Below are 17,842 nucleotides of genomic sequence, written 5' to 3'. Positions count from 1 at the left end.
AGAAACACCGTGTGATGAACTGACCATAACCCCCACTCCCTGTCCCCCTGTGCCGCTGAGGGGGGCGGAGGTTGAAGCCGGGAGTGAAGTTGAGCCCAGGAAGATGGGAGGGGTGGGAGGAGGTGTTTTAAGTTTTGATTTTATTTCTCATTCCTCTACTCTGTTTTGCCTAGTAATAAATCAGCTGAATTTCCTCTCTCAGTTCGGTCTGTTTTGCTCATGACGATAATTAGTGAGTGATCTCTCCCTGTCCTTATCTCGACCCACAAGCGTTTCGTTATACTTTTTCTCCCCTGTCTAGTGAATGAGGGGAGTGAGAGAGCGGCTCTGGTGGGCACCTGGCCCCAGCCAGGGTCAACCCACCACAATAATGTTTTTCATGATCTGAAATGTGAGCTTAAATTAACAAAAAACCTACACATGACTAACTTACTGCAGTTCTAATGGATGTTGTTAATGTGTGTTCAAATAACTACTTTTAGAAAGAATAAAAATGCACTGGTTCTGTCTTAAACTCTTTGGAGCATTCTGATATTTTTGGAGTCTGATTTTTTAAAAAGTCTTTATATTTGCCCTTCATTTTTGTAATCGGAGCTTCTAGTTGATTTGATCCTTCTGCTGAACCCAAAATTAAGAAAAATATATACATTTCATAGTGAAAATAAATCTGAACGCTAGATTCTTTCACTTAATTATGAAACCAATGGTTGGAAGGAACTTTCCAACAAGGCAATGAAAGAAATTATGGTAAGTGCATCCGAGAGATCAAATGAGCCAACCGCATTACTATAGTGAGCAAAGCAACATAATTGAGTAGTTTTTTTTGGTTATGGATGTACTAACGTCAACCAGTACTAGAGATCATTAGTAGATGAAGTTAAGCTTTTTATTACACAATGGGTATTAAATCAATACTGAATGCTTAACAAATTTCTTTCTTTCCTTTAGGCTATTTACATTAGTTGATGGAGTGAAAATGATAATGACTTAAAATGAAATGTTCTGCAATTTAGGAGAAATATAAATAATATGATTTTTTTTTTTTCCCAAAAAATTAGTATGACATGGAACCAGTTGTTCTGTTTTCCTTAATTGTCATGTATTCTACCGTGTTCTTTATCTGCTTAGTGAATTTACAACTTGCACAGCAGGTTGTGAATTTTTAATGGGATCTCTTCAAGGAAGGGAAAGGTCAGTATTAACATAAAAATCTTCTTTAAGAATTGCAGTGCAAAGGTTCCTTAGCAGCGAACAGGTGTTGCTGCAAAACTAAAATCTGCCACAGCAGGCTAGTTAAAAGATTCTTGGAGCTCAGTTAGGAAACAAATGCCTCGGTATGACACCATGAGTGCCAGTCAATGGTGACAGAAAGTTACTATGTTTTATTGGTATTAAACATGTTTGTTGTACGCAGAATGTTTTAATACATAACAATTATTTAAAAAAACAAAAACATAAACAAAACCCACACCTTTTCATTACTTCTAAATAAAATGCTCTTATTTTTCTTCCTTTTCAGCTTCATTCTGACCAGGACAAGGGAGATGGATCCCTCAAATACATCTTGTCAGGAGATGGGGCTGGTACTCTTTTTATAATTGATGAGAAAACGGGTGACATTCATGCTACTCGGAGAATTGACAGGGAAGAGAAAGCCTTTTACACCCTGCGTGCCCAAGCTATTAATAGAAGAACTCTGAGACCAGTGGAACCTGAATCTGAGTTTGTCATCAAAATCCATGACATCAATGACAATGAACCAACATTTCCAGAAGAAATTTACACTGCTAGTGTTCCTGAAATGTCAGTTGTGGGTGAGTGGTTTGTACTGAGGCACAAATGCCTGCTCTATATTACTTGATGAATAATTTCCCCATCCTCTGAAAAGTCAGTCATGTTTGGAATTCTACCTCTTTGGTTAAGTATTTTTCATTTTGGTTTGTTTGTTCAAATATTGGAATTGCATCCAGAAACAGATTTTTGTGATTTGAGATCTATTTCTACTTAGAATATTCAAATTATTAATTTACAGTAATATGAAATATAAATATAAATGGAAAGTAGTTAATGGTGAATCATCCTCCTCCTTAAGAACTGTTAGAATAAGATTACTAAATTAGCCTGTTGAAAGCTCAATGAATTTTTCCTTTCATTTTCACTGGAGGTCCCCCGTGGTGATAAGCACTGCATGGAGAGCTGTCTCCACTTTCACTGTTTCTGTGGCTGAGGAGACTTATATGTTTACTCATGTGCTGTTGATGCACTGCCTGAAGGTGGACACCCTCTTTATTCTCTCTGCTTTCAGTTCTTTAGTATACGGAGCTTTCAGTTCCTCAACTCACTCATGAATGGCAGCTGTTTGAGTTACTCTCTTCTGTTTGCAATGTATTTTCAGTTCCTATCTTAACTACAAAGTTGTGGTCTGGATCATGCCAACTGGTCAGATTCATAAACGATAGCATTTTGGAATATGGGCTGTTCTTAATTAGTGCATACAATTCTTTAGGAAGAATTTTGAAAAGCTTCAATATGCATAGAGTCACTGTATAAAAATTAATATTCACTTATTCATTATATAATTGTAGATATAATACTAATTTATAAATATTCAGAAAACACACAATAACTTTAATACCTCTTTTGGCTATTACTACTGTTTTTAATTGTTACCACTGCCTGAACTAGATCAAACAGTGTTTTGAGATGTTGTATATGTTTTACTTTCCTGGGCTTTGGAAAATGTTAAAAGAGCAGGAAAATATGTAATTATTGAAAGAGAATGGCCTCAGCAAAGCTATGCAGCAATATGTGGAATCATAACACTAAGAATTTTCTATTCTTAAGATATTTCAATCTGCTTTTAGTTTGTGACTGAATCATTTTTAAAAGTCTCAACATTCAGAAAGCAGTTTTTAGTATAAAGGAAAATAAAAAAAGGAAGAACAAGAAATGTGCAGATCATTGCATAGGGCTGTATTGGAATCCCGTCAAACTACTGCACAAAGAGGAGAACTGAAAAATCTTTTTTTTACTGTTCCAAAATAGAAGAAAATGTAATACCGATTTATTAATTTACTGATCAGTTCTCTAGAATCATGCATTTCAGTAAATGTATATAGCTTTAGGCAGACAACTTGAAAGAACTTTGCTGCATTTTCTAGAGATGCATATGGCAAGATTACAGTAGGGTTGAAAAAAGACGTCTTAGAACCCTTATTTCTCATGTCCTTTCTATAAATTCCAGAAGGCACTGCTTAAAATATTCTTGGAAAGATTTTTTTGAAAATGATTCAGTGTGTTCATTAAATATTATGTTATTATATAACATTCATTTATAATCTATTGACTCCTAATTTTGTCAGTCTCAATTACATAAAGATCATCTTTTTCTTAAGTGTTCTCAAACATCCAAGACATTATTTCAATAATTCTAAAATATTCAGGATGTGAGGTTCCAGTGTATCTGTATGTCCACATAGATCATACAAATTTTGAAAGTTGAAATTTTGCTGTACTGCAACAAAATAAGAACGTAATAAGAAAAAGAGATAAGCTGGTAAGAAAAATATCAAAAAACTACACTGATGGGTAAAACTAAAAAAAAAACCTTGAATGTATTTAGAGTATTAACCCTGTATCTAGCATAAATAGTTGTGCTGAAATGAATAGACTTTATTCGGTCACTAAAATGACCATAATTTAGAGAATTGTAACTAGGTTAAAATCTATCGTTTTCTTGGCTTTTATAAACGTGGTCATTCAGCTGCTAGACTACTGACTACCTGATAGGTAGAATTTGCTTTTATCTTTATGGCTTTTAGCTTTATGTCTGATCCCTAGAGACATATGCTCATCTGTGGTTCATGAGTAGATGATGTGATTTTATAAGATATTCCTCAAAGTTGATTCATTTCTTCATAACATCAATTTAATTTTCAAATTTAAACAAATGTACTCTGTAATCTCAAAAGTAAAGGCTGAATGGAGAAGTTGAAAAATGTTCTAAAGAAACAAGCTGCATAAAACTTTTGGGGCAAATAGAATTAATTAGAAATTTTAAAGTTAAATGTTAAAAAGTCTTCACATATTTGTATAATAAATATAATATCACATAATTAAAAATATTTTTAATTTTTTTCAAACATCATATAATTCAAGCATTTTTGGTACAGAAACTTACATGAGAAATTTATGAAAAAAACCCCTATAAAAACTATTTTTGTTATGACATCACCTCCCCATCAAAAGGAAAATAGGAAAAAATTCCTGCATTGTTCTATTTGGTCTCTCCAGATTATTTATTTTGAGTTATAGCATTGCAAGTAGCCCATTAGTTGCCCAGTACTGTTGGTCATGGGCTAAGAAAGTGTCAAACTTGTTGATGTAAGGAACTGTAATATTTTCACTCTCTAGGTCAGCATAGTCAACATAGTATGGCATTGCACTATATTGGGAGTCAGAGAGAGAGTTAATTTACTGGAACCACACCCTACCTTTCCTGGGACAGGCCTGTCAAGCAGACAGGACACACGATACAGAGGATTCCCTATCCTCTCTCCTCCTGGCTGAATGCAGTGACTTAAGGGATGGGGGAGAATGGCGCCCAGCACAGCAGGCACATTTCCTCCATGACTACCCCACCTTCTGAGGTCCCCTTGCATAATAGGTATGAGTCTCTGCAAGTGGAACTGAACAATGACGAGGATGATGTTTCATCTAAGTTGGAGGTGTCACCAAGGTTAAGTCGCCCTATGCCCTGCATCAAAACTGCTTCCATAAAGAAAAAGACATGTCATTGTCATAGGAGGCTCTCCCCTGAGGGGAACAGAAAGCCAGGTTTGCCAACCTGACCCACTTCTCAGGGAAGTCTGCTGCCTCCCCAGGGCCCAGGTTGAAGATGTGAAAACTTCCTCCCCTGGTACAGCCCTCAGGTTATTATCCATTATTGCTTTTTCATGTGGGCAGCAATGGAGTTGCAACAAGAAGTCCAAGGGCAATCAAGAGAGACTTCAGGGCCTTGGGACAACTGGTTAAGGGATCAGGGGCACAAGTAGTGTTCTCCTCTATCCTTCCAGTTGCAGGGAATTATGATAGAAGAAACACAGAGAGCCAGGAGATCAATATCTGGCGCTGAGCATGGTTTCACTGGTAGGATTTTGGGTTTTTTGATCATGGGTCGGTCTACATGACACCAGGCCTGCTGGCGACAGACAGGGTACACCTGTCTCAAAGGGGGAAAAGGATCTTTGCACAGGAGTTAGCAGGGCTCATTGAAAGAGCTTTAAACTATATTTGAAGGGGGAAGGGATAAACTAGGCTTGCTAGAGATAAGTCTGGGGACAGCAGGCCAATGTTTGAGGGATGGTATGCTGGTGAGGTCCTTCAGTCTGCTCCACAATGTGCTGCTAAGTACAATAGATCACATTTGAAATGTCTTTATATTAATGCACTCAGCATGAGGAATAAGCAAGAGGAGCTAGAAGGTTTGGCCCAGTCCCAGAGCTTTGACATCACTGGCGTAAGTGAAACCTGGTGGGATGAGTCCTGTGGCTGGTATGCCACGATGGATGGTTATAAGCTTTTCAGGAGGGATAGGCAGGGCAGGTGAGGCTGGGAGGGTGGAGCTGTATGTAAGGGAGAGGTTGGATTGTATGGCACTTACAGTTGGTGATGACATAGTTGAGAGACTCTGGGTGAGGATGAAGGGGAAAGCAAATATAATGGATGTTGTTGTGGGAGTCTACTGTCAACCACCCAGCCAGGATGATGACACCATTAAATTATTCTACAAGCAATTAAGGGGTATGTCTAGATCAACTGCCCTTGTCCTTAGGGCTGATCTTAACTTCCCAGACATTGACTGGGAATATCATACAGTGGACACAAACAGATTCTCCAGGAAATTTCTGAAGCATGTTGAAGATTACTTGGTGCAGGTACTAAAGGAGCCAACTAGGAAAAATGCCCTCCTAGATTTGTTGTTTGTAAATAGAGAGGATCTTGTGGGTGAAGTGGTGATTGGTGGCTGTCTTGGTCACAGTGACTGTGAAGTAGCTGAGTTTCAAATCATTGTCCGTAAGACAAAAACTGCCATCAAAGCTTCGACCCTGGGTATGGGGAGACCAGACTTAGAACTGCTGAAGGAGCTAGTCAGTAAGGTCCCCTGGAAATCTGCTCTTGAATGTATTAGGGTCCACAAATGATGGTCACTTTTTGAGAGCCATCTCTTAAGAATACAGGACCGTGCAATTGCAAAGTGTTCGAAGTCAAGCAAGCGGGGCAGAAGACCATCTTGGATGAGCAGGAATCTTCTAGAACTTAGGCAGAAAGGGAAAGTGTACAGATATTGGAAGCAAGGACAGGTGACACGGGAGTACTACAGAGATGCTGTTCAGCACTGTAGAGAGAAAATTTGTGCGACCAGAGCTTGATTCAAACTGGCTAGCACCATGAAACGGAACAAAAAGTATTTTTTAAAATATATTAACAGCAAAAGGAGGATCAGAGATAACATTGGTCTGTTGCTTGACAAGGTCAGTCACCTCACAAATAGGAATGTAGACAAAGCAGAGAAGTTTAATGCCTTCTTCACTCTGTCTTCAACACCAATGATGCACTCTGGGACCTCTGGAGCCCTGTGTTGGAAGACTGTGACTGGGGGAATGATAAACTCCCAGCCAACTCTGAACTTATTCGACACTTGCTGCTCCATCTGGATGTGCATAAGTCTATGGGGCCCAATGGGATTCATCCCAGGGTACTGAAAGAGCTGGCTGATGTCATCATGAGACCTCTCTCCATTATTTTGCAATGGTCCTGGGAGTCTGGAGACATCCCAGTCAACTGGAATCTGGCAAATGTTGTCTCAATTTTCAAGAAGGGTAAGAAAGAAGACCCTGGGTAATTACAGGCCTGTCAGTCTCACTGCAGTGCCTGGTAAAATTATGGAGGAAGTTATTCTGGGACTTATTGAGAGACAATGCAGTCCTTGGTCATAGCCAGCATGGGTTCATGAGGGGAAAGCCCTGGTTAACCAACTTAATTATCTTTTATGAAAAGGTCACCCATCTAGTTGACCAAAGGAAGCTGACAATACTAAACTAGGAGGAGCTGTGGACTTCCTTGAGAGTAGAAAGCCCTTATAGAGAGATCTGGATTGACTAGAGAGCTGGACAATCACCAACTATATGAAATTTAACAAGAATGAGTGCAGGGTTCCCCACCTGGGATGGGGTAATCCTAGTTATACATATAAATTGGGGGACAAGAGGCTGGAGACCAGTCCCGTAGAAAGACATCTGGGGGTTTGGGTTAATGGCAAGTTGCATATGAGTCAACAGTGTGCCCTGCAGCTAAAAGGGCCAACCGTGTCCTGGGGTGCATCAAGCACAGCATAGCTACCTAGCCGAGGGAGATGATTGTCCCACTCTACACTGCACTGTTGCGGTCTCATCTTGAGTACTGTGTGCAGTTTTGGGCACCTAAATATAAGAAGGACATCACACTGTTAGAGTGTGTCCAGAGGAGGGTGGTCAAGATGTTGAAAGGTCTTGAGGGCAGGACATATGAAGAGCAGCTGAGGTCACTTGGCTTATTCAGCTTGGAGAAGAGAAGGCTGAGGGGTGACTTCACAGCAGTCTACAACTTCCACAACAGGGGCAGTGGAGGGGGAGGTCCTGATCTCCTCTCTCTGGTGACCAGCAACAGCACACAAAGAAATTGAATGAAGCTGCATCAGAGGAAGTTCAGATTGGACATTAGGAACTAAAGGTTCTTCACTGAGATGATGGTTGGTCACTGGAACAGTTTCCCCAGGGAAGTGGTCACGGCACCAAGCCTGTCAGAGTTCAAGGAGCATCTGGACAACACTCTTAATCATATAGTTTAGTTTTAGGTAGTCCTGCGAGGAGCAGGGAGTTGGACTTGATGATCCTTATGGGTCTCTTCCAACTTGAGATATTCTATGATTCTACGATTCTATGACAGAATTATTAACTAAAAATGTATCTATATGTTTATAGATGCACTCCTGCTACTCTCCGTGCATCCAAGTTTGATAGTTTACTATCAATCACTTTATCAGGTGGGAAGGTTGGAGCACTAGACAGGCACATACACATACACATACACAAACACTGCCTTTTAAAATTACAATTTATTTATATCAACTATAAAAAGAAAGATTTTTTAATATATAAGTATGATTGGTGAGTAGTAATAGCAAAATGGGGTGAATAGCAAATGAAAAGGCATGGCTCTTTCACTGCCAAAGGTGAAAGAGGACCTGCTGCAGATAAATGGTAGTATTGGTCAGATGTTGTGCCTTTTATGGGGGGAGACAGCACTGGAACAATTCTTTTTTTCATTGGTTCCAATTCTTGCAGAAGTTGTCATCGTCTTTTATATCCTCTAGTTATCTTCTCTGTATTTTCACCACACAAGTGATGTTTCATAGATGTTAGATATTTGTTCTCTTTTTTCTTTTTTATACTTTAAATCTAAGTCAGTCTGTAATATGACCAGTAACTTGCAACTTGTATTTATACCTTTGGGGCCTCTGGTATGTTATTCTGGGACTGCATTCTCAAGACCTCTGCTATCATCGGCTGCCTGCACTCTCAATGCCATTACTGAATACCACTGTTTCAAACGGATTGGCTAAATCTTATCTCTATTTTAAGAAGTGTCAAAAAATAGTCAACTATGTTGTCTATTTGTACACATCTGTACTGCAACCACAGGGATGAGATGTTCATATTAACTCTATATGCACTCATCTAAATACTAGAAAGAAGACAGATGTGGTAGCATACCATACTATGTAAGTTTCCTCATATGCCTCATTGCTTTTTGAACTACACTGTACAATGTAGATAGCAGCTAGAGTTCAGAGCTATTTGGTTTATCTTCATATATTTTAAGTTTTCCACAAGGTTACATATATCGTTCATCAGTATACCACCATAACTCTTTTACTTAATAACTGAGTAAATTGGTAAACTCTTAATCACCAATAGTATTTTACTAATTCATAAATGAAGGCTGTTATTGCCTAATATCCTGCTTTCTTCACCAAAAGCATCAAAAGAAGTGCACAAGTAGCAAAAATGTGCAAGAAGTATCAGCTTGAAATAATTGAAATCTGTGCACCCCTTGGAGTGCAGGGTTTGCTCCATCCTAAAATGTCATTTACTATAAGGTACGACAAAGTGGGCCAGGAGGTAAGAAAAAGACTATTAAGTCTTCACTCCCTCTGCCCCCATTCTTAAGGTATCAAATAATGATGTAGACGTACGCCAGCCTCTTTCAGACCAGAAACAGCAGTTTTGATTTCTTCCTCAGGCTGTGGTATTAGCCAGATGGGTACTTGAGAATGTGGCTATTTCTATTACCAAATGCAGTGTCTTGACACAGGCCCATCAGTTCTTTGTTGTCTTGTTCATTTTTCTTCTGCTGCTCATTAATCATAGTAAAGGCAGAGATAAATGGGCCAACTTCAGGATCTTGAAGCTGGGTCAATATCCTAGAAGAAATCTTGTTCTCCTGAAGTCTTTGTATGGATTACCAGATATTTTCTCTTCTTTCACTTTTTTTCTTTCCTTGCTTTCAAAGTTTATGACTCAGAATATTCTTACGGTTTTGACTACAGTCTTCTGTTCTGTCCATCATATTCACCTATTTCTGTTCATTCGAAGGTTTCTTTTCAGAACTGCAGATGAGTCTGTTTTCCTCTACACAGCTTTTCCTGTGGATTTTGCCTATTGGTATCTTTCAGAACTTTCTGCTATTTAGGCTTTTTTTTAATCATCACATCCCTTCTTTTATTTGCTGATTTTCTCTATTCTTCTGCTGTAGCCTATATATTTGCTAATCATTGCTTATACCTATTTCATCCTGTACGTTCAGCGCTATTTCTACTATCTGTCATGCTCTGTAGATGATCTTTTCTGCTTCTGAATTAGGGATATCAATGTAAGCTTCATAAGATGTAACCTCCCTCTGGGTTTACATGTGAACTACAGCTTGGGTGTCCTACAGTTAGCCTATCATCTCTACCTGTGGTCATCTTTTTGTCTTTCTCTTCAGACAGCATTTAAAGCTACTATTGCTTAGCTTTGTGCCTAGACTTTTTGTACACTCCCTCATTAGTGCTGTTCCATCAATTGCTAATGCTTAGTCCTCTCTGCCATAGCATTTATATTATAATACTTCATTCTTTTTTTTCAAGATTTTTTTAATATTTTTTTTTTTTTTTAAACAGTTCTCTCACCAAACCCTTTTGCATCTTCTGGCTTACAATGTCATTATTTCAATAATGACAGATTTTGAAAATGCAAATTTTTAGATTTTTTTATAAACTCCAATTTCACTCTGCACACAAATCCTGCCATAAGGAGAGAGGACAAAAAAGAGGGAAAAAAACCCCAGCACAACCACAAGAAACCCAAAAACAAATGTCCCAAGTTTCTTTTTTTTTTTTTTTTCTTCAAAAGGGACATCTTAAAAGAACTGGAAATATCCAGTGACATGCTTGTTTCCAGGTTATTGTTTTCCAAGTTACAGGAGTACCATGTAGCCAAAGACCTTTATCACACCGACTTCTCTGAATATGCAGCCCTTTCCACTTCTTCTCTGTTATTCTGCTGCATTAAATAGTTTATTTCAGGCGAGAACATGTGTCATTATTTCCTCTCTTTTCCGCTAGAAAGAGCAGAAAATTTCTATTAATTCAACTTGTTATTTATATGGATAATTTACTATGAAGGGTACTTGCTCCAGTTAAATATCACATAACTCAGTTCGGAGTACGGAAAAGGAAATATAAGTTTCAAATTCAACTCTACAATGGATATTCTGTGGATTATTTTTCCTAGTTAATTATCTTCAGTGATTCTTATCTAACATGTCTACATCATAAATGCATTGTGAGGTCAAAGTCATTAATACTTGTATGATGTTTGAAGATGCTTGCAAGGAACATATTAAAAAGGCCAAATATATTAATTACTATTATAGTACCAGACCCTAGGGAGATTCAAACTTTATAATTAAAATTATGCTAAAATATGCCTTCTGAGAACTACAATAATCTGATAAATGACTGTTTCTGGGCCTAGCTCACCGCTGTATAATTCTAGTTTATTATATAATAAAATTTGCAAGTATACAAGGAGAAAATTACAGAATTCATAGGTGTTACTGAAAACATAGCTGGTGCCATATTCTCCAGTATATTATTACTGTCTCCTTTGTGCACTCCTATAGAGTTCAGATTAGGCTTTAGATCCTGAAGGCCAAAGGCTCTTACCAGCTTCATCAGAAGCAATCTGTGCCGATGTAGAAGACAGAGGGAGGCCCAGACCAACTAGTGCTCACCAAACCACACCTACACTGTAGTTTTTAAACCCTGGCAGGACCAATCATCTTCAATGCCTTCGGATTTCTGGTCCTGGTTTCAGACCAGAGCAAAAAATATATTGGTAGTATTGAGATCAGTGGTCTTCAGTGACGTCAGTGAACTGAAGCAAAGCAAAAACAGCTGATGGTTTGACAGCTGATGTGCACAACATAACTGATATGCTGATATGCTGATATACTCCTCCTGTTCGCTTCTTTGCATGGTTTCTGCCAAGTTTTTCATAGGAATCACTGATCCCTTGGCAGAAACCTAGAGATCATGTCCTCTTCCTCTTCTGAGCAAGGGTCAAGATCAAAGTGGTGACTTCTGCATCGCGAATGGCAGGCAGAAGTGTCGCCGTGCCCTTGCACTTTTCCTGCCAGTGTCTCGCCAGCAAAAGCCAGAGCTGAGGCAACATTAAAAAGTATAGTTCTTCCTAACTGCTTTTGGGTAATGGGGTGTACGTTACCCTGGGCACAACCCACAGAGTAAATTGCACTGTGTCATAGTGATGAAACTAAGGAGCCCAAGTCTCTTCCCACAGACTTTAAAAGGAACAGGATCAAATCTACTGTTGTCAGAAGTGTATGATAGATTTTATTGGGTGTGTATGCAGCCATGCTCATTGGAGCTAGATAGAAGGACAGCTGATATGATTTGTTCTGTTTCATGTGTATGTGTATTAAAATAGTACTAATTAATATATTATATGTACATTATGACACTCATAATCGAGGCAGCAGTAACTATTAGACACATACTATTATATTGTGAATGGATTTTTAAAAAATTTATTTTAAAGCTATTAAACATGTCCTTCAGTTTTCTTCCAAAATATCCTTCAAAGTCAATTCTGCATGTTTTCTAAACTAAAATGAAATAAAAATCTCATACAATTGACATATAAATAAACACTGCTAGTTTGAACATATGAAGGAAATTTGAAAATTAGAAATGAGAAATAACTATCTGTGACAGAGACAAAATATCACCTTTCATGGGTTTGCAATGTAGACTTTTCTGATTAATACATAGTGCTGTTGTGATAGATGCCTTGATGATGACTGTTCTCTGTTTCTATGGATATAAAATGGAGGATTTGTAAACTTTACTTGGATAATGCTACGTTGACACATTGATCAGTGTACTTGGTGGTTTCATTTTTTTCTATTGCTTTTTTTTTTTTTTTTTAACTCACAGCACTTAAGTTCCTGATCATGATTTGTTCTTATCGTTCTTTTACACAACACCTCTTTGCTAATTCAGAGCAAATATTCTTTAGGAGCAATTATACATACTAGCACTGCAGTTTGCCACGTAGTAGGATGGTCCAAAAAGTGCATTTCAGAATCAAGGCAATACTCCTCAGAACTTAAATGTATTCAACAAAAGGGCCTCTGTATCTTTTAACAGAATAGTTATATAGACTACAATTGGAGTTCAGTGTGGCTGGAGATATGCGATATTTGTGAATTGGAAACAGAGAAATTTTTTAGGATAGCTCTATGACACCTATATTCTTATATTTAAAAGATGTTCAGATTTTCAGTTTCAGCCCTAGTCTAGAAGATCACTAAAGCAATCGTTAGAACAGTGGAAAGTATTCAAAATCTTTATCTTATTTTTTTCATTATACTTGTGTACCAATTTTTTATTTTTTTAAATTTTATTTTGTGTTCGAGGCTTTGTTCTGTAAATCAGTGATTCATTCAATTTTAATATCAGTAATAATATAACCAGGAACTTGCCTATTATGCCTTCTTTATGAGATGTGAGAACTTTTAGGGACTCACTGAAACAAGTGGTTCTGCTCTAAAACAGTTGAAAACTGAATATTCTTGAGAAACCATCTCTGATTCAGCTGTTAAGCACATGCTCATTCCACTGATGTTGGCGCAATTCTTCACATGATTGAACAATTATCAAAAGCAGATTTGTCGTCATCTGGTGAAATCCCGAACAAACTCAGGAAGCTTAGCATTTACTTCTATTTGCCTTTCTAGGTATGTTAGAATAAATATGTAATGTAGTCAAACTATAAGAAGGAATAAATAGTTGTGCCAAGTGCCTTGGATTTACAGGTGCTTTATTTCACAATATTTGGCAGTGTTTGGTGGAGGGAAAGAATTCAGATGAAAGCCCTCTGATCCTCAGAATAGCCCATGGCTAACCAGTCACGTGCATATGATGATTTATTTTCTTTTCCTTGTTTTTTTTACTTCTTTCCTATATACTTAAAATCTTATCTGCACTTTATGGAGGTACAATAGGGGAGATCCTTGTTGATATTTATTTCTCTGGTGGAAGAGTTGAACAGGATGTAGAAACTATTTTGATTCAGCAAGAAATGGCAGAGGCAATGGTAAGCATTTCGCGTTTTGGAGGACTGATATATTCCACTAAAATTTAGATATGGTCTTTAAGGTTAGAAAATTTTCTGGAGTCTAAATAATCAGCATATTTCAAAGTCCATATGGCAATATTTCTTCTGGTAGTATCTATATTAACACTTAGAATGTAAGGAGAACTGATGACTAGTTTTTCCCAGGTTTCAATGACCTATTTAATCATCTTTTTCTGCCATGTTCCTGCATGTGTAATTTCATATCAGGTTGACATCATGGCACAAAACCCCCACCCCTGTTCTAGGTAATGGAAAGCAGATATTTATTGTAATAAAAACAAATAAGTCTTCTGAAAAGAGGACGTGAGTACATAAATATGAAATGATTGTAGCTGGGTAAGGATAAAAATTCAGCTCAACCATAGCTATTGTTTACCTTTGCTAATTAGATCTTAATCACGCTTGTGGGATTAGGGAAGTTTAGACTCAATTTATGTAGAATGAGATCCTGAAATAGGGAAGAATGTACCCATAGCTGACTATAAGATCATAAATATATTTGAAAACTCCAATCGACATTAACTGAAACTTTCTTTGTGGTCTGCTTGAATGGAAATTTATGTTCTTGGGCCTCCAGCTAGTACCATGTGAAAATAAGTTGACTTTGATTTTTCAGGTACTTCTGTGGTGCAAGTTACAGCTACTGATGCTGATGACCCTTCATATGGAAACAGTGCCAGAGTAATTTACAGCATACTTCAGGGACAGCCATATTTCTCTGTGGAACCAGAAACAGGTCAGGAAAATTATCATTATTTCCATTTACCATAAACTGTAAAATATTAGATCACCTAAAAAATGATTTTAAAATCTAACTGAAATGAAATAATATTTCTTGGTTTTTTCACCTCATAATTTATAACCTTTATAATAAGTATAAAAGCCTGGAATTATTACACCTGACACTATGAAGTATAAGTAACTTTACAGTGGTACTATTGATAGCTTAAGGATCTAAGTAACAACATTTCTAGTAAAGGCAAGAATAAAGGTTTGTGTCCTAGAAAATGTTGGTTTTTTCTTAATGGTTCTACTTGGACTAATAAAAGGTGTTCTTTCTACTCATAAACCTTGTGCATAAATACCTTGAATCATTTTTAGCATGAAATGTAAACTGGAAAGGGACCTGTGATGTAGAACTACAGTTTGTTCAACAAAGAAATAGCCTGTACTGAAGACTATTTATAAAGCTTATGAACAGAAATTTGTACTTTAAAACATTAAATGAATGTTTTAGAAATACATTTCACAGACTAATAATAAAAAGAAAGATGCAGCAGATTGCTGCACATCAAAAATAAAGACATTATTAATAATTATTTTTTTCCTTTATTTATTTAAGGCATCATCAGGACTGCTTTGCCGAACATGAATAGAGAGAACAGGGAGCAGTACCAAGTAGTTATCCAGGCAAAGGACATGGGAGGCCAGATGGGTGGATTATCAGGGACCACCACGGTGAACATCACTTTGACTGATGTCAACGACAATCCACCCCGATTCCCCCAGAGTAAGCTGCATTTAATAGTTGCCTTGCACTGTAAGAGCTTGAAACTAAAGAGTTAAGCAATCACCATCTGGTTTAATTTAGAGTAAATCTAGATTATGGGGCACACATGAACAAAAGGCTTATGTACTGATTTAGTCACTATTATTAAAGCAGCATATTAAATGTTACAGCATTTTCTTGTTAGGAAAACAGTTACATGGTCAAATATAACTGCAACAAACCTGGAATACTTTCCTCTACTATGGGAGGGGGTGGTAGGTGGATTCATAAGAGCATTAGAGCAATGTTTTTCTTTTCCCTTACCTATTGCTTAAATCCTACATATTCCCCCACTGAAAAATAAAACATGCAGTAATTCTAGATATGCAGAAATGTTTGAATTGTAGTATCTGCTTAAATATTTAATCATGAAGAATGTGGAAAATAAATTACTTGAAGGGAATCAAGTAGATTTGTACTTTTTCAGTTACAGTGCTACAAAACCTAATACAAAAATTCCCAAAGTAAATGGCATTTAACTTTTTTCTTTTACAGCTTAAGTTTAGCAAAGCTTTTTATAATGCTTTTTAACTTCTTTTAGTACAGCTATCAAGACTTTGTATCCTCAAACTAAAATATAAAAACATTCTTAGTTTCTATATATGGAAATATCAACCTGTGTAGTGTTTAACATAGAAATATTAAACTATGTAACATCAAACTTGTAAAGATTAAGCATTTTAAATACATTTGAAGCCTTTTGCATATACTGAAGTTGTAATATTTACAAGAGAGTTTGGACATACTTAATAGCTAAATAATTTAGCGTATCCTCACCAGCCATTTTTTCTTCTGCGTAACTCTACTGATATGGCTGATGATCAGCCTTCAGGCTCAAAATAACAAAATCAGCTTCAAATGATTCTGATTTTAACATGCTCTTTATGGCATAAAAGGAGTACATAATTGTGTTCAATTTAATATTGTAGTTAATATGTATGTGTTAGCTAAGATGTTTATCAGCATGCAATTTCATATACACACTCAAAATAGAAAAATCATGAATAATTGAATGCTTAGAGTTGTGCATTTACACACAGGCCCTATTCTGGACAGAATTTATTGTTAATTTTGTCATTTTATGTTCTTTGTATTTGCACAACTTTTTGATTTATTATTTTTCTTGTTTCCATTTGTATATAGAGGATTATGGTAATCGCAGTGCTGTGTAGGTGAGGAATGCTGTATTAGTCCTCTCTGGACCTGTTGAGGAAGACTATTCAAAGAGGTGTCATGTTCAAAGCTTTATGGAAAAGTTACTTTCAACAGTTAAATTTACGACAGAATATAAGCATCAAACATGCATATATATGCTTTTCTTTGTGGGTTTTTTTTCCCCTTGTTTCTTAGATAGTGCATTAAGTTAATACTTAGAATGATGGAATCAACTTTCTAGACCATTTTTACATGACTTATCTGGCAGTCCAACATCATATTTGAGTCAGATGAGGATCTGATGTAGTATCGCAGAAATATCTCTGCATTTTTGTATTAATATCAGTTTAAATCAGAGGTGACCTTTGCTTTAAAGAAACTTTTAGCTTTACTCTCATGGAGAGTTTTTTCACTGTTGTTTTGTTTTTCTCTCTACTTTCTGCCGATAGCTTTGCTAGATATAAATGTAAGTTTCACTGAAAATGAAAACTAAAACATTTATAAAGCTGACTCATTTAACTAGATATATGAAAGTATAAATAGCTATTGACTTTTAAAAAAAATCTTTATATCTAATCTCAAAATACAAATAGACATTATAATGATTCCTGATTTTAACAGAGTTCAGCGAGACTACTGGAACTGATACTGATTAAGTTAAATTATTCTTATTCTGTTCCATTAATAAAAATCAGATGTGCATTAGGTTCATGAGACAATCATGTTCATATCAGATTTATAAATTACCAAGAAAAATATTAAAATGTCCATTATGTTTTCACAGGACTCAGCATATTATGGCTATATATTTCAATAAAATGTTTCATAACAGGTTAAACTCCCACAATAAACTCATATTAGAATTGTAGAAAATTATACAAATTGTTGTATTTTACCATACTTTCTCCAAAAACCCCCAGAAGAACCATTAATTCCTCTGTTGTTTAGATTACAGAGCAAGGATTCTTCAGAATATTTTTCTCCTCTTAAAGATCTCCTGAAACCCATATAGGTAGCAGCGGCTGTTCTTCTGAGGAACATGATAAAATTTAAAATGTTATCAAGGTTGTGCACAGAAAGGCCACCAAAGACCTTAGATATTGGATCTCTGTTTCAACTGTAGTGTTTCCAAGTGTTGTCAGAAGTAAGGAGATGGTGTTGACCAATGATGAATGGAAAAAGTCAGGCGGACTTAGGAGCCGGAGTCTGACTGAAACTCAGTGCATCTGAGTTATGGCAGCCCATGTCTCCTGTGAGACTCTAGTCTGTATTGCTCTATAAAAATATTTACCTTTACATTATATGCCTATTCAAGAGTAAATGGGAAGAAGAGTAA

The 17,842-nt window shown here is 36.7% G+C and overlaps 1 protein-coding gene across 5 annotated transcripts in view; it reads left to right on the top strand.

The window, feature by feature from the left end:
* CDH10 (cadherin 10) overlaps positions 1–17,842 on the top strand; it is a 118,875-nt gene that overhangs the window by 74,833 nt on the left and 26,200 nt on the right. For all 5 annotated transcript variants that reach the window (XM_054815392.1, XM_054815391.1, XM_054815393.1 and 2 more), the window contains 3 exons: positions 1,520–1,814; positions 14,419–14,538; positions 15,145–15,312. In XM_054815392.1, coding sequence (XP_054671367.1) covers positions 1,520–1,814; positions 14,419–14,538; positions 15,145–15,312 — 583 coding nt within the window. The remainder of the gene's footprint in view (positions 1–1,519; positions 1,815–14,418; positions 14,539–15,144; positions 15,313–17,842) is intronic.

The sequence above is a fragment of the Grus americana genome, chromosome 2 (assembly GCF_028858705.1).
Source record: "Grus americana isolate bGruAme1 chromosome 2, bGruAme1.mat, whole genome shotgun sequence".
NCBI classification, from domain to species: Eukaryota; Metazoa; Chordata; class Aves; order Gruiformes; family Gruidae; genus Grus; species Grus americana.
This window is presented reverse-complemented; position numbering and strand designations above follow the sequence as displayed.